At 33.2% G+C, this 23,477-nt stretch overlaps 2 protein-coding genes across 3 annotated transcripts in view; one reads left to right on the top strand and one right to left on the bottom strand.

Moving 5' to 3' along the window:
* The window catches only part of LOC113397717 (homer protein homolog 2), a 35,560-nt gene extending 12,728 nt beyond the window's left edge, over positions 1–22,832 (bottom strand). The window contains exons 1-7 of one of the 2 annotated variants that reach the window (XM_026636170.2): positions 22,691–22,832; positions 17,473–17,629; positions 13,374–13,505; positions 12,713–12,889; positions 12,444–12,491; positions 11,452–11,517; positions 10,834–10,973 (exon numbers count right to left, since the gene is read on the bottom strand). In XM_026636170.2, coding sequence (XP_026491955.1) covers positions 10,834–10,973; positions 11,452–11,517; positions 12,444–12,491; positions 12,713–12,889; positions 13,374–13,505; positions 17,473–17,629; positions 22,691–22,716 — 746 coding nt within the window. In that variant the 5' untranslated portion in view covers positions 22,717–22,832. The remainder of the gene's footprint in view (positions 1–10,833; positions 10,974–11,451; positions 11,518–12,443; positions 12,492–12,712; positions 12,890–13,373; positions 13,506–17,472; positions 17,630–22,690) is intronic. The other variant, XM_026636171.2, reaches the window with a different exon arrangement.
* Positions 25–7,600, top strand: LOC113397728 (uncharacterized). Its single transcript, XM_026636183.2, has 4 exons — positions 25–138; positions 5,962–6,105; positions 6,641–6,737; positions 7,255–7,600. Exons 1-4 carry the CDS (start codon positions 127–129, stop codon positions 7,524–7,526), a joined length of 525 nt encoding a protein of 174 aa, XP_026491968.1. The 5' UTR covers positions 25–126; the 3' UTR covers positions 7,527–7,600.
* Positions 22,833–23,477: the final 645 nt, after the last annotated feature.

Raw genomic sequence — 23,477 nt, 5'->3', positions numbered from 1 at the left:
TCGAAGAGAGGGGTGAGCTGAATTAAGTATTTCTCCGGTATAAGTTGGAACGCGCCTATGAAATAATTTGCATTCATACGTGGGACTACTTGGAATATTGTTTTTTTTTTCATTTTGTGAGAAAAAATGGAATTGATTGTGAGTAATTTTTTTTATGTGTGTTTGTGGTTTTGTTTTTATTTAACTAATTTTATGTTTTTATGAAGGCTTATTGGCATTTTTTTTAAGTTTTAAAGCTTTTTTTAACTTCGTGCCATTTTTTATATGATTGATCGAAATAAAGTGTAATGGTTTTCAACTGACACAATAATAATTGACAAATCAAAAGATACTTAAAATAATTTTAAAAATCCTATCAAATTTAAAAATAGTAAATCTATTTTTGAATTCGATAGTATTGATAACAAACAAAGAGTTAGACATCTAATCCATCATCAAATTTATATAACGAAATTCAACCGGGTTTTTTGTCAACATTATTTTCCTCCTACACGTTAGAACCAACTAATTTATTACCGTTCGATTTTTTACATTAAAAAACGATTAATTTATATTATAGCTTTGAAAAAAAAAGTAAAAGGATTTTATAAGTGAGAGTGAAAACGCATATACCGTCGCACACGCGATCGACACGCGTCATATCATATAAATATATACATAATAGGAAATGAGCTATTAGGTTTATTTCACAATTAAGATTAACACTAATTATTTTCTGTAGGCTTTTAATATCAATATTTTTCAACGGATGATTAGGTAAACAATACTTTTCCTCATGTGTATGATCCTTGCATCTCTCTTTCCTGCGTTCTGTGGGAGTGATTTCGTAAAAAGGGACGGAAGTGTGTAACGTAAAAAGTAACAGGAAGCGCGCGCTATTTGATTTGGCAATTGAGCGCGCGCGGTGATATCGCTGGCCGTCAGGTGGCACCAAACCATTTTCCGAGAATATGTCAATTTTGCTTATAACTATTATATTTTTGTTTTTTTTTTTTAATTAACGAATTCATTATAAAAAAATAGATTTTTGTACATTCTAAAGGTACAGGTTTGCTTTACATCGGAACCTCTTTATAGACTGCATTGAGCATTTCTCAATATTCCTTGTAGTTTCGGTGAGACGTGGAGATTTAAATTATGCATTAAATTCGAGAAAAATAACCTTTTATAATTTTTGCGAGTCGAATGAAACTCCCAAAAAAGGCTATTCCCTTAAAAATCCCTAGTTCCCGGTATTTACATTTCAATTCGTTTACTGGAGACTTCGTTTCCGGAAATTTATTCAGAACGAATACTAAGACATTTTACGGCCCTATCACTCAATATAAATAAAACACGCAGGAACGATCTGTTGCTGTATATACTTTAATATTTATGATATAAGTATGGACTCAATATGTACCTTCGTAATCACCTACTCACCGTCTTTATATAAAACACGTAGGCGGACGGGCTAATGGGAAACCCATAAAGATTAGCGCCGTAAAAAATATTTAACCATTCCTCACAAGACCAATGTTCAACCGACCTTGGGAATTAAGAGGTTACGTCCTTTATGCCTGTAGTTAGTTACACTGGTAGAATATGTGATGGGCAGCCAACAAGAACAGCCTGAACATTTCTTTACAATATTCATACGGAAAGAACAAACCATCATATATAGAAAAAAACAGTCTATATTATCAACATTCAATATGTACACGCCTTTACTAATTTACAGTTCAGAAAGTATCTATACGAAAAAATTAAATGAAAGTATCTGTCTGTGTTTAGTTAATATCATCAAAACCAAATCACACATTATTTTTATTTCTGTCTGTTTGTCTAGGGGATAATTTACAAGCAAATCAAAGAGTATCAAATTAAAAATGTAAATATTACATATGCGTCTTTATATACTAACATTACAAAAATGCGAAAGTAAGAGTTACTTGTCTGTCTGTGTGTTACGTTTACACAGCTAAACCACTGTATCAAATTTTATGAAGCAATCTTGAATCCCGAGGATAGACATAAGTTAGTTTTATATCTAAAACCTACCAAGACTCGGGCCAACAGTAATGTATTACATACGAAATAGAAACTCCCAAATGTACTGCATCTTAAAATATGTAGAGACGATATGTACTTCGAGGTATCATTATTATCAATTTATGGTCAAGAGCGCAATGTTCCCTTGGACAATTGTCCCCACTCGAACACAAGTGACAAGCTTAAAAGAAGGGACTTAAATATGAATATTAGTAATTCCTTGATTAATTTGGGACATTGCTATTATACTTTAAAAATAATGTTTAATACAAATCTTAAGGCGGATAACAACGCACCGCAACGCTCTTCTAGAACATACGATGAACATATGATATCGTCTTTATCAAAAACAGTTAAGATGATCAGTATGACGTTGCAGTAATTACACGCGGTGACTATTAGAAATAGTTCGCACTCATGAAAGTTGACGCGAAATTGATTACAGACGTAACTCGCGTTTTGTTACGACTAAATAACTACGATAACGTCAATTTTCACACGTAATTAGTATAGAATAAGTAAGTAATTCCGTAAATTGTATAGAATTGTTTCAATCGCTTTAAACAGCTTCTAATCTAAGTATATGTTTATTTTCGTATTATTTTTATGTAGTCTTTCATATTTAACTCTACTTGGTAGTAGGACTTTGCAAGTATAGTAGGAATCTAATCATCAATAAACTTTGAAGGCTACTGTCTCTAGTCTATGTCATCGGTAAGAGGAGTTAACATAAACAAACCTTAAATTTATATAATTCTTTAGATTTCCTAATAGATCTGCTATATAATGAATACCGTAGTATATTTTATATGTAGTCGAATGATGTTATAGCAATTCTTGGATTGACCATGATCAAAGGTTTTTATGCCTTTATTCGTCCTGCCATTGGAATAGGCAATAGTTTTATAATACAGTGCAATAAGACACACCGACTACCTACTTCACGTTGATACTAAGATTTAAACCTTCACAGAAGTTTCAGATGAATTATCGTACGAAGTAGATACGAAAAACATACGGACGTAACAAACAATCATTTATATATATAGACGAGATTACGTTGAAAGTGTAACTGAAAGCAGAACTAATCGACGAATGAAGTATTATTTCATATGCTGCTTCGTTATGGTTAACTAGCTTCGTTATGTATAAATTGGAAAATTATTGTAATTATATGCAATAACATAACATTATATTTTTCATACTTAAATTTAAAAAAAACCTTCTGCTTTAAATTTAAAACCCGTAAATCTGCGAAGCGGAAATACTTATATAATAATATTTAATGTATATTAAATAAATAAATATAAATATTGAACAACATCACATACATTACTCTGATCCCAATGTAAGTAGCTAAAGCACTTGTGTTATGGAAAATCAGAAGTAACGACGGTACCACAAACAACCAGACCCAAGACAACATAGAAAACTAATTAACTTTTTCTACATCGACTTGGCCGGAAATCGAACCCGAGACCTAGAGTGGCATATCCATGAAAACCGGTGTACACACTACTCGACCACGGAGGTCATCAAATATTGGTTTATTAGTTTATTTAGTTAAGACAATACAAAGAAACCTCTCCACAAAATGAACCTGATGAAACAAGAAAACCGTAGATAACTGAGATATATACAAAGATGTATTTATCTTAGTTATTTACGGATTTTCTTACAAAACTATCATAGACTATATGTTTTACCAGACTAACAATTGTGAGGTATATTCATAACATGACGTCACGACACACGAGGACGGACAAGTAAAGCAAAACAGTCGAAACCGCACAAAGAAACTAGCAGTATTAAACTTTGTCAATGGTAACATGACAACAATAATTCAAAGCCACTCGTAAAAGCCTATTGGAATGAATCCTAATATGACTGAATTTGCTTACGTTCCTTGTTTGCGCAAAGGTATTTGTATTACATATGTGCGAAGCGGCCCAGCGAGCAAATAACATAATATCGTTTATACTCATGCGTGACTTGGTTCTTCCTTGTGTATAACATAATAATTTCGACGACATTATGATCCGAGAAATTTTTAAATAAGTAAACTTACAAACATTTTAATCCTAGCTAATATTCTAAATTCGAAAGTGAGTTTGAATGTTTGTTACGCTTTCACGTCTTAACTACTCAATCTAACATCTGCAAGACACCACCGGCCCCCACCCAGTCCTCTAACACGCGTGAGAAGGCTTAAAAAATATATTTAATTCTATAGAACTATTAAATTGGATTAGAAAAAAATATTTGTAAGGTGCATTAATAGTACAATTAAACTTTCTTTATGAGATAAGTTTTCTCATCGAGATTCCTTTGATCTTAACTCTCTTAAGGCGCATTTTCATTGGTCGATAAGTCGGTAGTTAGCCCGATTGCGGGGAGTACCCGCATGCGAGCTAACAACCAATGAAATCCACTGGTCGATAACTCGGTCGATTAAACGTGTGCGGGTGATATCCGTATTCGGGATAACGACCAATGAAACTAGTCAGGCGATAACTCGGTCGATACAAAGCATGCGGTGACTCGCCTCCGTTCAGTCATTCATTAGACGTCATCAATACTACGCGCATTATTTATATTATTAACGCTGTTTATTTACGCAGCGTGGGAGCAAAATGGCTGAATGGTTTTCGGATTCAAGATTTTGATCTCAAGTTTTAATCGTGCAGGAAGAGCCTCACGAAATAATGTGTCTTTTTTTTCAATTCTTTTTTCTACCTTTCTCAATAAATCGTCAAATAAGTTTTTAGGTATTCTGAAAAAAATATCATGATCTTCTACATCACATTCCAATGCCGGATTCAAGTTCGCACACAACGTATTAGAAGCACCGTGCATCTTTCTACTTTTAAGTAAATTTCGCATCCAAAATCTCTTTTTCTTTTTCTTCAAAGAAGTTATTAATTTCTTTTTTAATACATCGCAAACAGTCAAAATTGCTCCACAAAGCAATAATTGTTGATCCATGGCGAGTACGTCTGCTTATCTCAAAACCCACTGCCAAACTGTAGGTACCTAATTCTCTCGCACTTCAAATGCGGGCTCTAACGACCAGTGAAAATGGCTCCCCGCATGCGGGCCTTATCGCATGCGTTATAGAAATCACCCGCACCCCGTATGCGGGCTCTGACGACCAGTGAAAACAATAAACTCTTTGCGGGCCCTATGGCATGCGTTACAGAAATCTCCCGCACCCCGAATGCGGGCCTTATCGACCAATGAAAATGCGCCCTTAGTGCGAAAAAATATAAATTGAAGAGAAAAACTCAGTAACAATAATTAGCTTTGGTTTGCGTGATTGCATTTTTAGAAAGGATATCAGGGCGATGTTTTGTCACTTGGAGGATTTAAGATACGTAATCAGTCATTAATTAGAGCCGAGATGAAACGGAAAGAACTTTCATCTTAATCAAAGAGCGAGAAGGAAGATATAGTTTATTGAAGTGATAGATAAAATATTATATTTAGTCAACCTGTTAACAACGATTTAAGAAATCACGTCTGTTGTAAAGATATTCGTTAAACAAATATAATCTCATATGCGTTTTCTTGAACTCTTTTCGCTCGTATCGGATTTTGACCGTGAGGAAATAGGGCGTGCTTTTATATCAGCGCACACGCTTATGCACTAGAATAATTACCGCACAGCTTTGATTTTTTATGTCTTGATATAATGTCAAAAAAATAGTGGCCACTAAGTACACGCACATTCGTAAAATAGTATGACATTTGGTTAGTGTCGTGCGCAGCTGTCACGCACACCAAGATAATAAAGTTGGCTCGTATGTTTTAATTCTTTTGTACTGCGACACTCGCGCAGATGTCTAAATTGTCTTAAGAATAGCCGCCGTCACTGTAAGAGGTCATATCATCAGATTATGATTATAACTTCATCTTGTTTCTTTGTTCTAGAAATTTGCGCCCATATTTCTGCTTATCGTATCATCTCTAGCCCAATATGATAGCTACGAGGGATACGAAGGCTACCACAAGCAACTAGTTCATCATGAACCCTTGGATGACCATCACAGCGAAGAATATGATGTGGATTATCATGTAAGTTTGTTCAGTTGTCAAATTCTAAATAACGGCTAATAGTTTTAACATACTTTTAGGCGCCATTGATGGACCAAACGCGCCATTAAATTTTTTCTGAATGTTAACAAACATCCGATATAAATAAGATTGATCCAGAAGAATTTAACCCCCACAATTTTTTATATTACTTTAAAAATGTCAAATTATATAAAATATTTGTAAAACTGCCCAGCCAATTTTCACACTATCACTCTCTAGTACTCTGTCTCGCTCACACACTTGACCACAACAAACATGCGTCCGGATACTCGTACCTTAATATATATTTTTTTAAAGAATTATTTGTCCATCCTTAATATCACCATTACGCTACTAACATTTAAGACAAGATGTTACATCCATTGTACCTGAACTTACACTGGGTCACTCATATTTCATACCGGAACACAACAATACCAAGTATTGCTTTTAGCGGTGGAATATCCGACGAGTGGTGGCACTTATCCACCAAGTAATACTTAAATTATTAAATTTGGCTATTCATATATTACAGGCGCATCCTAAATACTCTTTTGATTACTCCGTCAAAGACCCGCACACCGGTGACGATAAGGAACACTGGGAGACCAGAGACGGTGACAAAGTTAAAGGTAAGAACACGGTTACAATATATAGGCTACGGTCATTGTGTTCATTCCAACAGTGTTTCAGTCTGGATTAGCAACGATCACTTATTACAACAGGGATTATGAAAGCACATCAAATCCCAAACAAATCTGTATTTCATCCTTTAAGTGTGTTGGACTTTCAAATTGATTTAAAAAAAAAGAACACCAGCATTAATTGAATTTCACGAGATTATTAATATTCCTATTAAATTAAGCGTTAAGTCGGTATTGTCTTGTGGACGATATAAGCCAAAAGCGCAAATCAGGAACGAACATGCGACTTTCACATGGCAAGGCATCCTGTAATCCGTTGAAAGTTGACCTTTCGCAGTTACTAATCCGTTTATTTTTGCTTGCATTACTTTTACTGAGTTTCTTCTAAGTTCTTCTCTTTAGAATCTTCATTCCAAACCAGTGGTGGCTTTAGATTAATACTATTCTTGATACACGAGTCTTTGACGAGGCTACTTGAATAAATAATATATTTACTTAAATCCAGGATCATACACGGTCGTCGAAACTGATGGAACGAAACGCATAGTGGAATACGAGGCAGATGATAAGAACGGATTTAATGCCATCGTCCACAAAATTGGCACTCCAAATAAAGAGCACGAGGAATACATTGCCAAACCTAATTACGAAGAATACAATGTCAAGCAGGAATACGAGGAATACAAGCCGAAACCTGTTTACGAGGGTTACTCTCATGACGATTACCAACAATTAGATGGTGGCTTTGTGCCAATTGTTGGTAATTACGAACACTAAATAAAAACACAATATTTGGCACGTTTTCTTCGATGAATAGAAGTTACTAACTATGCAATATATATATTTAAGATCTGCTTAAATTACGCTCTACTTTTCAAAGTAAAGTTTCAAAATAAAGATTAAAATTCTGATCAACTATCTTCATAAATACCAAGTAATTAAATATTATAAAAGCTTCAAGAAAATAGGTTAATTATATATATTGCAAAGTTTTGCCGATACGATTTTTCTCCAATTGAATTTTACTATAGAAACTGCACCTAAGAAAATTTAGATTATTTTTATTCAGTATTACCATTTGATTTGTTAACTAGTTTTTAAGATGTTCTGACTGGTTGATTGCCTATTTGAAATAACCTGACTCTACCCACATTCGGTATTATTGCCTGATAGTTTAGACTTCAAATCACTGTAAGAAGATTTTTTGGTGTATCCAAGCATAGTAACACAGATAATTCCTATATCTAGATAGAGTGTCGAGCTACAAAAAAACTAAAACAAACGAGCCAACTTTACAATCTTGGTGTGCGTGACAGCTTCGCTTGACACTCGCCCAACGGTCATACAATTTTGCTAGTGTTCGTGTACGTAGTGTCCGACTAAGTTTTTCGACTCAGCTTCTTCTCTCAGCTTTGAGTGTCTATCTAGACATATAAATCATCCTTAGATACTTAAACTCTCGGCCTATAATTTTCCAAATCACTTGAGCGTTGCACAATAACTTTAGTTCTGCTATTATCAATTATCTTACTTATAGTCGTCTAGCGGGACTTTAGTTAAACACTGATATCTCTCTTTCTCATCATCGATTTCTCATTGGAAAGAAAGAGACATAGCATTGTTTAACTCATTACACCTTATACAAAATTTATAAGTAAAACCGTTAATACCATTCTGAAATAAACTATTCTTGGCCAGTGTACTTTGTAAGTAGACTCAATGTGTGCATGGATTTGAGTAATGCTTTTGAAGTGCTATTTATTAGATATGCTTTAAACATTTAAGAGTTATGTTATTGTTTTCTTTGATTTTATGAGACTGTATCGTGTTAAAATTTTTAGTAATAAGAATTGTACAAAATCTTGCGATTGAATAAACCTTTTTTATATCGTTTTAACGTGTATTTATTCTTTTAAAAATATAAACGACTAAACATGATTAAACCAAAGATTTCAAATTACATTTTACTTGGTGGTAGGGCTATTGGGAGAGCCTGTCTGGGTAGGTACCATAAACTATACTGACATTCTACCGCCAAACAAAAATACTTAGTGTCGTTGTGTTCCGGTTTGAAGGGTGAGTGAGCCTCTGGAACTATAGATACAAGGGACACACCTACACCATAAATTCTGAGGGCGGTGGCGCATTGCCAATGTTAGGAAGGAATATTTCTTAATGTGCCAGTGTCTATGAGCGATGGTGACCACTTACCATCAGGTAGACCATTTGCTCGTTCACTTACCTACATTATAAAAAAAAAACAATTTTCCATTAATGGAAGAGTCTTCTCAGTCTTTATTAAAAATAGGTGTTCCAAAGGGAACTATTTTTGTTCCTTAATTATTTTTGGTATATATACTTGTTAATCATCTCCCTTTCCATGTTAAATATTTTCGATATTTGTTGTATTTGCTTTACTTTTACTTTAACAAACTTATTTTGATGATGTAACATTAATACTGATACACACATAAGTTAAGTTTAACAAATAACATTATTTTAAATGACAGAAAGTAAAATTTTGAACTAGATCTAATTTTATGTAATTATATTTCAATGTAATTGATAACAGTGTTTTCAGGGAGGATGTTAGACTGTTAAAGTTTTAGTTAAAAAAGTTATGGAAGAGACAAAAACTTGTGTAAGATGAAATAATGATGAACTATGATATGATAAAGAATCGTTGCTTCTGTTGAGATGGTTGAAAATTACGATTAAAAATTTGTTTGCAGAATCTGAATCGAAATAAATCTACAGCAATGAAATATTATACTTGTCTTCGTTAAACTTTGATCAAAAAAATTAAATATGTCTATATATTTATGATAATATAAATATTCTGTTAGCAGTTCCCTTATCGTAGTTTTAGGTTAATATTGTATTATTGTTTTAATCAACTTATATACATAGAGTACAGCTGACTAGAGTTTACAGCACTCACTCGGATATAATACAAATGATTACGAAGTAATGTTATCTCAAAAAAACTATCTCATGTTTTTTTGAGTCTTTTTGTGAGTGCTTGTGACATTTTTTTCCTATTTAGTGTATTTTTTTATTATTTATACTAACTATACCAATTTTCAGACCTCTAGGGACCAAATTGCGAAAGTCTCACAAATTTACATCTTCTAGTTTAAGGGGTTGGGTGCTGAAAGTTACTATATTTATATTTTTTTGTTGTTTACGTACTACTAGCTAACATATCAATTTTCAGCTTTCTATTTTTTTATTATTATTATGAAGTACCCTAAGAATTTTTAAGATCATCAGCGAGTCAGTGAAGAAAATTTATAGATATCAATAAAATCTAAAGTATAAGCGCTATGCAATTTACTTTATGTTTGAGAAGTCATCTATTGAAAACATATCCTGATAATTTTGTTTATCTGGTATAATCCAAACCCAAGTTATAAAGGTTGAAAAATGACAAAGCGCTTCGATAAAAGGTAGTTCCCCTTGCGCTTCGCTTGGATTATCGTGGCACTGGCAGAAACTGGCACTTTTTTAAAAAAAATCGTTTGTTATCCAAAACTGAGTCGTAAAAGTACATTTATATAATTTTCTCCTGTTGAATCTTAATTTGATTTGTACAGTTTGTAACATTTTGTACAACATTTTGTAAGTATTTAAAAAATTGGTAATAGATTTCCATTAAATACTACTACTACTTATTAGTAAATAAACTAGTAGCCTAGTTATTGACATAGGAGTTTGTATTTTTGTATTATTTCATTTTCATAGTCCGAATCGACCGAAGTCCAGGTGGATTAAAGCGAAAGATCAACCGATTTAAGTGCTTCTTGAGTGAATCTCATGTTGCTGAGAATTTTCCAAGAAATACTACTCACAAGTGCAATTTCAAAAAATAACTGCAAGCTGGGAGAGCCATATACCACTAAAAGTACGCAGTCTTCGGTCCTGTCCCTATTACCGAACGATCAGACTACGAAAATGAATGCCGGCAAAACACCCACAAGCCCCCCGGTGTTGCAAATGTCCACGGGCGGTGGGAGTCACCTTCAATCGGATGAACCTGCAGCTCGTTGGCCACCTGAAGACAAAGCAAGGCGGGAGTACCGACCTCTGCGCGAGCGCCAGCTTGAGGCGGTCGTTCTCGTAGCGCATGAGCTGCTCGCCGCTGTCGGCGCCGTCGGCGGGCGCGGCGGCGGGCGCGGCGCGCGGCGCGCGGCCCACCGTGGCGTACCCGCCCTGCGACACCGTCTGCGCACGCACACACACGACTCGACACTTGCACAGACACAGTGACTTACAGCGGTTGACTTGCATATAAAGTAAATCCGTAAGATTACCTACGCCAATATTATAATTCGAAAGCAACTGCCTTTATTGAGTATTAGACAATCTCGGACGTGCAGGTTTGGCAGCCAGAGAAAAATTACGAATTCATATCGAAATAACATCAAAAGTGAGTCTCGTCTGCTCAAACTTTTACATAAATTTGCCATAGTCTTCACATTTAACTATAATTTGAGTAGGTTAAACATAATTTCCATGCCATGATATCAGTTTTTGGAGAGGTTTTATTCGGCTAGCTTAAACGAGATAAATAATTGAGTAGTATACTTAATACCGCAATTATATTCACCTTATATTTACTCAAGTAACTTCAAATAAAATAAAATCTGTAGGGAGTCTAGTCTAGTATAATGTAAGTAATCGATTTTTGATTATATTTTACCTGCAGAGTAGATGATACGGAGTGGGCACGCTGATGTACCATCATTTCGTCATTTTCTACTTTTGGCTGGAACAAAAAAAGAACATTACCATTGAACCCGCGCAGGGTACGAAATGTCTGCTATCAACTTATCCATAAAGTGATTTGCTTTATTAAATTTTTACTTAAGGTATCTTGCAAGGTTCTATGTTAAGGCCTATTTTATTTTTCGTATATATCAAAGACCATTTTTTTATTAAAAAGTAAAGCATACTAGTGTTGCATATCGATAGTCCACTATCGATAGTTAAGGTGATAGCGATAGTATTAATAGTCTATCGATAGTATTGTCACGTGTTATACTATCGATAGTATTGATCAAAACGATACTATCGATATCCTGAATAGTTTTCGAGGTCAACTATCGTTAGTTCTGCAACGCTGAAGCATACAATGTCCATTTTCAGATTAAGTTAACTTCGTTTAGGTTATCAGTAGTCAATATATCTTATATAATAAACGAGGAATGGCGGAATACAATACAGTTAAGATAAGTTTAACAATCCTTATTTTTTTTTTATAATTAATCTTCCTGAATTTCAACTCTTTATATTTTTGATTCTTAATATAAAATGTATTATGCAAAATTAAAATAATGCAACCTACAAATTCGCAGATTAGCGATATGTTTTAAATAATGCATACATTTTTCCAACGATATTTGCTAACAGTGTAATTTTCGTTATTTAATTTTTAATTGAAAGTTACCTGCAAGGATCAATATTGGATCATCTGTTATTCTTCGTATATGACAATCTTTTCTTTTATAAAAAAAAAAAATTTAGTTCTACGTTTACATTAAATATGTACATAAAAGAGTAAGTACAGCGTTATGTTACTTTATTATGCGAGAGGAAAATCCTTTTAACTACGTTAAAGTATTATAAACCACACTAGGCCAACCAAAATAAAAATCATATCAAAAGCTGAATCACAACTGAATTTGAACCTACCCTTCGGGTATCGCGGCCAAGTTGCTCCGCCAAAACTGGAACTGGGAACTGTAATAAGAGCACGCGGAAGAAACACGCCATAATAATTTATCCTTTTTTAGTTAAAAATTGTTTTTGTTTACCAAAAACTTTTCCCAACTTTTGAATACATTTAATTAATTAGAAAATACTACCTACGTATTTTATTTACACAGCGCGCTCATATTATATTTATCAAACGCCTCAATAAAGATCAAAAAGAGTGTTTACGCGAACGTTTGTTTACAAACCTGTGCCGGCGAAAGTGCCGGAGGTTCCTCCCCGGTAGTGGCCCGTGCCGCCAGCAGCGGGCTGGCGGTGGCCGACGCTACGGGCGTCGCAGCTCCAGAGCCGTTCGTAGTTTTCGCTGTTGCTCCACATTGCTGCGCCTGTATTGCCTCCTTCACTTCTTGGAATTTCTCTATGAACTATGGAATGGAGATAAACCTTATGTAAAATAAGGATCACACCTAATAATAAAGTACTCGTTATCTTATTTATTTGGAGTAAGGACAGTTTATAAGAAGCAGACGGAGAGCAGACTCTATCCTCAGATTTGAAAATGTGTTGGTAGGCAATTTTTTTTTTATGTAATAGGCGGACGGTCATTTGCCCGGTCCATTTGGACCACCTGATGATTAGTGGTCCCCACCGCCCATAGACAATGGCACTGTAAGAAATAATACCCATTCCTTGTTGATGATATGTCACTTGTGCTTGTAGTTATATTCGCTCACTCACCCTTCAAACCGGAACACAACAATACTGAGAATGGCTGTTTGTCGGTAGCATATCTGATGAGTGGGTGGTACCTACCCAGATGCGCTAACTACCTACCTAAGTAATTCTTATTCCCAATAAGATATATTAAAAATTAGTATTGAACAAGCAGCCGACAAATGGTGAATTTACCTTTCCCAATTCCGCTTCCGAAGCAAATCCCAGTCCATACACGGTGTTCGCCCGCACGTCGCTCCACTGACCGAACTTCTGCGAAGTCTTAGTGAATGTCATGTTGGCTGTAATCGTACTGTTGATAACGGCCTGGAACAATTTCATTAAATATATAAATTATCCGCTGTTATAATAAAATATTACATAGACGCATGAAACACTAATGGCATGTGAATCCACTAGCTGGTCCCTGATTTTGTCAAGGGGACATTTTATTTTCTAATAGCCGTCTGGACTACGCAGAGTAGAATAAAAATCTACATAATATTAAATGTTTTGTAGGACAAAAATAGAACACACACGTAAATTTGTGTTTTTTTTTTTGTCAAGGTCTTCGCTGACTTACACCTGAATGACAAAGTTTTGTCACAATCAGATGAATACTATAGGAGAGCATAGCGGACAACCATTTATTTTTCTTTATTAAGAAGATTAAAAAATTACACTTCCATTATAACATTAGTAAAAAAAAAAAAAACCACTCAAAGGTATCGTCATTATTATACAGCTCACAAATTGTATTCTCCGCATTTTTATAATTGTCTTACTAACAAAAACAGTCGAGCAATATTCACCAAACACAAACATATTTGCTCCTTTTAAGGGGACACATTTGAAGATACAATCTATTGAATATATTTACGTTAATTATAATCGATATCGTCCGTAATTAGTACCATTAGAAACATATTAACTCATGTCCAAACACAATGACGATGTAGATAAGGAACATACTAATACACTACCAAACGTGGGAACGTAATTCCCACGACTATCTAAGCGTTGATGCCACTATTTCGAAGAGTAATATTTGCTGTCATATATCGAGAGTCCCTAACATGATTTCCCTGAACTTAAGGATTCTACCTGCGATTAAAACACACATTGTTGCGTGTCCGTGCGTGTGTATATGCATGAGTGCGTGTAGGTTTGTGTATTATTTTTGATAGGCATCTATTAAAAAGTTTCATTTATTAAAGATAATTACTCTATATTTAACAGTTTATCTGTTTCTTTTTAGTTAACTGTTTCAAACATGTTTAGATTTTATCTTTTAATTCCTAGTACGTAGTTTGCACTATTCTTAGTTTTCAAGCTTTGATTTATCTTTTTATAAAATCTTGGGTCATCATTGTATTTCATTGCAAAACTACTTTTCACTTCTTTAAGTGGAAAGTGATTTCTACTATTTATTTTCGTGCTTGAGGACAGCGGAAGAGCAGTCGTATATATTAGGTATTTTTGTATACATAAATATAAATTATGAATAGATATGAGACATTTTTTTTTATCTCAAAGACTTATTTAAAATCCTCAATATCTAAATTAAATAACCTTTATTACAATCTAAATTTACAACCATGGATATCTACACTGTCAAATATATTATTTTCCTAAAACGTTTTTCATTTAGTAATGCTATTTCATATAAACTGAAGACTGCTCGCGAAAAGGTTGTCGCTCTGATTAATACGCCAGTCTATTCATTAACGTTCAATTTATCTAATTTACGATTGAATCTGATTCAATACCAATTTACTCATGCTGAAGATTTCATTTTAGGAAAAACGTTCTAAATTACATTTTTTATTTACAATCCAGCATATATATTATATTGGACACCTAATTAGTTGGGTAGTCCCAATCATTTAAGACTGAGATCATCGTATGTCTGTAATACTAGATGATGATGAGTCGTTTTCTGCTAGCCCATTACGATTGCATTAACAATTTACCTTACATTAGCTAAACTAGATGTTAATATTTCGCAAGGAGCTGTGACCACTGCACGATACGATTTGTATCACGATTTGCATTTTAAAATCAAAAGATATTTTCAAACAATAAATGGTTATCATCGATGATCATCTTAGATACATGACTCGCTAAATATTGACGCTGCAAGAAATATTTTGGTGATTCTTCATCGCATTTGTACATTTATATCCTACATTGCAATTTAGCATCAGGAGTTCAGATTTAATACAATAAACTATGACTTTAAGGACAGCATTAGCTGAGTCGGAGGAACTCTTGGGTTTTGAATATCTAAGTGTAATAGTGTGTTGTGAATCATATGCCGGAAATATCTAATTAGCTTCGACGCACGGACGCTCAATGTCTGAACTTTGTCCTGCAAAGACGGCATAGTCTGATCACTAAGTTTTTTCTAAGTGATCTATTCATATCGAATAATATTTATATCTTTTATGGGTTGCAAATGAGAAGAAATAGATGAACTTACTTTTTACTAATATATATGTATAAAAGCCACATTATCTAACTAACTGAATATCAACACAATTAAAACTATAAGACAATAATTTTATATTTGAAGTAACAATAATTATAAAGACACACAGATGAAGGATTTTTGCGAAACTTTCAGAATTTAGTGTCCATCAAACTCCAATGTAACTCAATCGAGCCGTTCAAATTGTCAAATTTAGCATTATATTAATATTAAATATCGTCGTACACAAGTGATGTGTCTCGTTAAAAATCTCGATGTATTTTGCTAAACTAGAATAAGTTGTATAATTTCCTGCTTTCTTCTTTTATGGATATTGTTATTCTTAGAAATTGACAATTCCTTACATCGCACATGCGCTGCTAACCATGAAATCGGTCTCGAACGCTTCACGTCGCATTACCACAACTCAATTGTTCAGTGATGGCAAATTATTTGTTAAATCTACGTTACAATTTTCAATTTATCAGTTGTAAAATTCTAATTGGGAAGTTGACAATGTCGAATGTCACAACAACTATGTTACAAATGTTGCAGCAGCATTTTTATAGAAGCAACTAGTTTTATATCGATTTCCTTGTATTTATAGTTTTTTATTCCGTCATTTAACTTTTGGTCTTATTTGTATACAATATGATACTTAACGAATTCAAATGAATGTTTGTTATTATAAGCTTCTAATTGGCTATATTGTTTATAATTATCATTTGAAAATGAAGTTAAACATTCCATGTTTAAAATGCAAATCGTCTTCAGAAAAGACATTTCTGTTCATATATATCTTGGATTTGTCAAATTAAATATTTCCTTCGTAGAACACGAAATTTTAAGCATTTCAAATATTAATCTTATCTCCTTATCCCAATTTATCGTCTAACAGATCTCGTTGCAACATTCAATACCAAGATAAATGTCGAAAACGTTCAATTATATCTAGGTTTCCTTATGTAACGATGCGGAACATATGATCGATTAGCGCTCGGAAAATAATAATTCATAGCCGAGTTTCACTTAAACTGATATGTGAATTTCGAAACTTGTATTGTTCCGCGCTTAGAATTATTCTGTTTTGTTTTGCGTTTTACATTGTAGGAAGTTTCTAAAAAAAATACTTTACTAGGATAGGTAAATTGTTTCGTTCGTTTTAATTTAAGGTTATCGTTGATTTTAAAATAGTACTATAACAAGAGGTATAAATTGTCCCGTAAGTATTGCACTTTTGGGCACAGACGTTCTGTTTTATTATAGGAATATCTGGATCATTTACCAGCGCGCTGCTCGACTAAAAACAAGCTGTGACAGTGCGAGCATCATCAAGATTTTGTATGCACCGCCAGCTCGACGATTGAATATAAACACGTAAAAAATCTCCTTTTATGTACTATCTATTACAATTTTCAATTTTTTTTTTATTCTTTTTATTTTATGATAGGTAGGAGGACAAGAAAATGGGCCACCTGATGTTAAGTGGTCACCACCGCCCATAGACAATGGCGCTATAAGAAATATTAACCATTTACATTGCCAATGCGCCACCAACCTTGGGAACTAAGATGTTATGTCCATTGTACCTGTAGTTACACTGGCTCACTTACCCTTCAAACCGGAACACAACAATACTGGGTACTGTTGTTTAGCGGTAGAATATCTGATGAGTGTAAAAATATTGTTTGTCTTTCCTATCTACCTGATAAAATAGAGAGCGATTCTTACCCATACAAAGTAGAAATATTTTTATTCTATGATAACAACGGCTCGTCCCTAATTATATACGAATGTTAATAATAACGCTGCAAACACAGTTACCTTGGTGCCCTCGACGCTGATGATGCGGTACAGGTTCCGTGACGAATCATAAAAAAACGACACGGAGACCGCCGCAGAACTGGCTGACATCCAGGATCGCTTCGTCTTCGGGTCTATGTGGAACACGTGCGCCTTGCACGTGAAAATCGGCTGCTCTCTGCAACGAAATATCATCTTTTAAATCAAACATTTTATGTCATAACGAAATTCGTCGTCTATCTGGCAAAAACAAATGATCACATTTTATTAAAACAAATCTTAAAAATACTTTTTAGATTTTGTCGAATTTTACAAACGAATGCTATATTCTACTGGTATTCGTAAAACCTATTATGACAATGAAGCAATAAATAAATATAATTCAAGTTTGAATCAATCCTTGAAGTCATTTACAAATGTTTAGTCTCATAATCATTACTTTATTCAACTACAAGATATACAATTATTGACCAACTCGGGTGGGGTTTTATTATCATATATATTCTACAAGTAAACAATACTTAGCATTGTTGTGTTCCGGTTTGAACGTTGAGCCAGTTTAACTAACCAACCAGTGTAATGTGTTCTTGTTGATCTGTTTGGCTGTAAAATATCTGATGAGATCGTGGTATACCCAGACGGGTTCGTACTAAGCCCTACTACAAATTTAGATGACCAAATCCAAATAGTTGTCGAATTGGAATACGATTTTTTGATATACAAAAATTATTATTACATTTCGGTCGAGTCATGTTAACTTGATAATAAATCTCACTCAACAAAGATGGGCCCCTTGACTTTAAATTATTATCGGTGCATAAGTACGAGTGATGACGCTTGTGCTTACAATATAAAATGTCGTTGTGTGCGTGAGACTAAGAGTAAAGACAGCAAAACAATACAAATTATAATATATTGGTAATCTATTTTTAAATCATATTTACACATTGCGCGTTTTCAAATTTATCTATTTTTCTTTTTGTAGCAATTTTTTTACGTAAACGCAATGAAGAGTAAATAAAATATAATATAACTTACTTATTTCCATGTTACGCTTGCATTTAGTATGATACGATTAATATAGAATTGTTTCATATCGTATTATTGAATGCGTCATTTTTATACAAAAATTACTACATGAAGTCATACATTGTTATTAACATAAACGATTCTCTAAGCTGAATTATTACCCGCTAACACGATCCCCGTTGTAATTTGATAGGTCCCTGTAACGACGTACGACGCATTATTTTCTATGTATCCCGTACCCCGCACTTTACGCTCGCAGAAAATAGTGGGGCGCGTCTTCGCGGCTTGTGGCGTGAACTAATTATAATATAAGTGTCATATTTAACAATCTCATATCAAACTATAGCACCATTCTACCACGGTAAACTTGATACTTTAACACCCTAACAACGTGTCAGTAATTTGAGCGAGTGAAAGGGAACACTTACGTGGCACGGGTTAGAGAGAGATACGTGTTATTGAGTATGTTAATATTTATTTCGTCAAAGATGTAAAACAACAAAAAAGCATTATCAAAATAGAACCTTATCACATTAGAAAAATACTTTGTATAATTGTGTAGAGAATAAAAATAATGTTTCTTTTAGTTTTTTAATGTTATTAAACTAAACAAGCTAATACTTAGTAGTAAGTCAACGTCCTAGACATTGGTGTGAGCCAGACGCAGCCAACGACCCGACCTGCCACCCTTGAGACAAAATTGTTATATTCCTTTTGCCCGTATAGGTATACATAGGTTCATTCTTGAATACAATATGCAATACTTAACCTCAAATCTATTCCAAGCATAAGACGAGAAAAGCCAAATAAACAACATTTGACAGTAAATTGACGCGAAATCATTCACCTTGGTTTTGAAATGGCGTTTTGAATGTCGACGAAACTGTTGTCGTAATTTTGGAAGTCAATTTAAAGTGGACATAAGTAGTTAAGTATTGTACTATAAATGAAGATATATTAATCATAAACTCTTAGTAGTGCACAATATAGCTGAGTTATTAGTAAAATCGCGTGAAATACGTAAGTTTAAGGTTTGATTATCTTTATTCCTACTTCTATTGGAATCGACTATAGAAAGCGAGTTCATACCCCACCAAGCACCATTGAGTTGTCATGTACTATATGTTTATTACCAACCCTCGTTGAAGCAGCGTGGTGATAAGCTCCAAATCTCTTTAATCTAAATTTTACTTTACCATACAAATCATAACCGAGTGGTAACAAGAATGTTGCCAGTATTTCCTCGATTTTCACTTTTTACTATTATAACTATTTAAAATAAAACGACCAAGAAGTATCTATAGCGACACTAGCGATTAAAGTTTTACGTATATAATATACTAAAATAAACAGAGATGTAAAGCCTGCCTGAGGTAAGTTACATAAAAGAGGTTGTATGCATTCAGTTTTCCATTTACCTGGAAAACGTTCAGAAAACTTTATTTAGAAATGTATTATATCTTTCTTTATATACATAGATTTTCTGTACATGCGTATGTACTCATCATAAAGGTTCGTGCCGAATTGGAAAAATAAATAATTATGTCTTTTGGAGTGGATCCGGTAAGGGGAGATTGCGATCAGAAATTAAATAAAATTCCTATTTCAGCCGGACGAAGTCGGGCCAAGCAGCTAGTATTTTATAAAAATATTATTGAATATTACACAATTTTACGCTAGATTTTTGAGAGGGGCGTAAAAATCAAAATATCTACATATTACCAGAAACCAAAATAACTAACTTTTGGTAATTTATGTTATATATTTTAGTGTAAATGCCGTACTTTTGAAATTTTTGTAGAGCTGTAACTATAAACCCTGAGACGAATTGAAAACCACAAGTATTTATATATTTAAGTATTTAGTTATAGTAAGGAAAATTAAGGTAACTTCGTTCATTCATTTAACAAATGTTGTTTAATTCGACCATTTACAATGGAGCCATTATTTTACAATAAACAGTATGGTTTAGTGAGTGTGTCTTAGTGATATGTATCATTGTAAGATATTAAAAACGATTAAAATAAAAAAGATACTTATTCATTGTTACATACTAAACAAACAATGTCAGCTTAAATTTCACGTATTATACGTTGTGATAAAAGAACCAAGCTGAGCCAATATAGCTGAATCAAAAGACTGCACTGGTTTTCAGCTGGTCCCTTTACCTAATGTACTGTGAATACGTCGTGAGTATAGCCGGATTAGGCTATGTAGAAGCCCCAAGGCGAAACGTAACTCATGGCCACTGTCAACTTATATGGGTAGGTTACCTTTTAGCGACAGAAATATATAAAATTAGTTATTAAATAAAAGCATCTAATTAAAACTTCTTCAACTTGCTTTACTGCAGAAACTACGTGATTACCAATATTACTTATATGGAAAATCTAGTCACAATGAAGAGATAACTCTTTGTGCAAGCATATAGGTCTGATTCGATACTATACCACCAAACATCAGTACTCAGTATTGTTGTGTTCAGGTTTAAAGTGAGTAAGCCAGTGTAACTACAGGCACAAGGGACATAACCACTTAGTTCCCAAAGTTGGTGACTTATTAACGATTTAAGATTCAGATTAACTCAGCCTTCAAACCGGAACACAACAATACTGAGTACTGCTATTTGGCGGTAGAATGTCTAATGAATGGGTGGTACCTACCCAGACGGGCCAGAGCTAATTCTTAATATGAACACCGCATTCGTTGAACTTTGGTAACCAATAATTTGGTACCAATAGTAATAAATAAAAAAAAATTAATTAAATATTCAACTCAAAAATAAAATTCTATTAACTGTACATCTAATGTTATAAATTTTGTTTTGATTTAGGTCTAAGTCCAGACACTGATTCATCTTATCTAATAGACCTGTTTAGGGAGATGCTAGCAACATTATGTACATATGGATAATAGTTGCCTTAAAATCTGTCGATTTACTGTCTCTGTCCACCCTACACATAACAAAGAGATAGCGGTATTAAAATACCTATCGAATAAGAAAAACTTTAAATATTGTTTGCCGATATAGTATTAGAAATATTTGACATTGCTATTTAAAATGGTTAATGTAGTTGATATTCTAAGACAATTAATTTGCTATTGTAAGTTGTGAATTATAGATATACTACTTACATATGTAAGTAAGACATATTTTTTTATAATAATTGCCTTCAAAACATAACCAATCAATTTATTGACTTAAATTTGTTTGATAATATTTGATACTAATTACTTTTATTAATTTTATATAAATAGTTGTTGCTTCTATGAATAAAAAAATAATAAATAAATTGAACGATATTTTTACAAATTCAAAAACATAATATCAATATTTGATTAGAATTTTTTTATAAAATTAATTGAGATCAAAGCAAGACTAAATTATTAAATAATAATTCACAAAAAAAAAAAATTATTGTGGAATATTTATATACTTCCTTTTCGAGTATTATAATTTAAATAATTATATTGTTTTATATACGACATACAGCAGTTACATATGTCAATCACCATGTGTGTATGACAGCTGATAATGTTATCAGCACATGTGACATTATGAAGTACTTCACCCATTTCAAATCTCTTATCAATAACAATAACAAATGTAAGAAACTGCAACGAAATAAACGTGCAATTAATTATCTACCCTCAATTTTTATTAATTTAAATATAGATTTGTTATTAATATAGAAACAATATTAATAAAAATTAAACTAATAGTATTTCCTACTGAATGTCCGAAGGTGGGTCTGAATTAAAAATACAACTGTTATTTTCGCCGCGAGCTGCTAATGAAGGTAATTCTGCTAATTTGCTCTCTCGGCTCGTCAAACTCATTCAAGTATAAAAAATTATAAATAGCTACGACCCAGCGTCCCCCGACGACCTTACAGCCGAGGTAATCGAATGTAATCAATGAGCCAAATGCAATCGCTTCGACGGGCATTGCGAAATTTGAAAATGAACATTGATTGTTAACTAGCGAATGTAAAGCATGAATAAACGTAACCGCAGAATTCTTTTTTTTTTCAAAGAAAATAAGCACTTATTAAAGGAAAACCCTAAAATATCCCTTCGCATTGGTAAAATGCATCCCCTCCCTAAAAATATCGAGATCCCAGGTAAATGGAATTTCCTCGGTACTATATGACAAAACATGTTTTTGAATGTTATAAAATATGTGCAGTAACACTATTATAATACTTACCCCATGGTTTCTTTTCCTGCTGTCATTTAAACACAATAAATTGGAAAAATATCCTACTTCATAATTCTTAATTTTCCCTATACAACTGTCATGCGGCGGTTCTACCATAAACTAAAGATTTAAGTAATGTTGCCAAGTAAGCAAATAATGTCAATCATATATTGGATTATAAATGTTTGATTATAATCTAACAATTTACAGTATATTTTAAATATTCATATAATATCTTACAAAGTACAAATTATAAAATATATATTATTGAGATATTTTTTAATCATAATTTTATTTAAAAAAAAAAGATACACTGCTGCCATCTATGGTTATATTTAATAGTTACAATGAAATACCGCTACTGTTTGACAGATGGCGATCAAAATCATTGTAATTTTAATATTCAACACAAGATAGCGCTTTATAAAAAATAATAGTAAAAATATATATAAAATAGTTTCAACATTATTTCTTTATATTGTTTCAACATTTATATCATGTTTAAATTATGCGCAGATGCATAAAAACATCCTTAAAATAGCTACTACTAATTTACGCTGTAGTGTTGCTGTTTTAACAATTACCTAGTATATTTAAGGTATGTGTAATTATTCGTTGATGTCAGTTATAATTTAGTTTTACATAAAATATTTAAATATTTTAGCTAGTAAGTACATTATCAATATTCCATATTGAAATATCTACTCAGAATTATTTTAACGTATTTTGAATGTTTTTAAATCTTTATAACATTGCAGCGACGGATGCCATACACACATCTTGTAGTTGCGGATAT

The sequence above is a fragment of the Vanessa tameamea genome, chromosome 23 (assembly GCF_037043105.1).
Source record: "Vanessa tameamea isolate UH-Manoa-2023 chromosome 23, ilVanTame1 primary haplotype, whole genome shotgun sequence".
In the NCBI taxonomy this organism is placed as follows: Eukaryota; Metazoa; Arthropoda; class Insecta; order Lepidoptera; family Nymphalidae; genus Vanessa; species Vanessa tameamea.
Note: the sequence above shows the minus strand (reverse complement) of the source record. Positions and strands in the feature narration are given on the sequence as shown.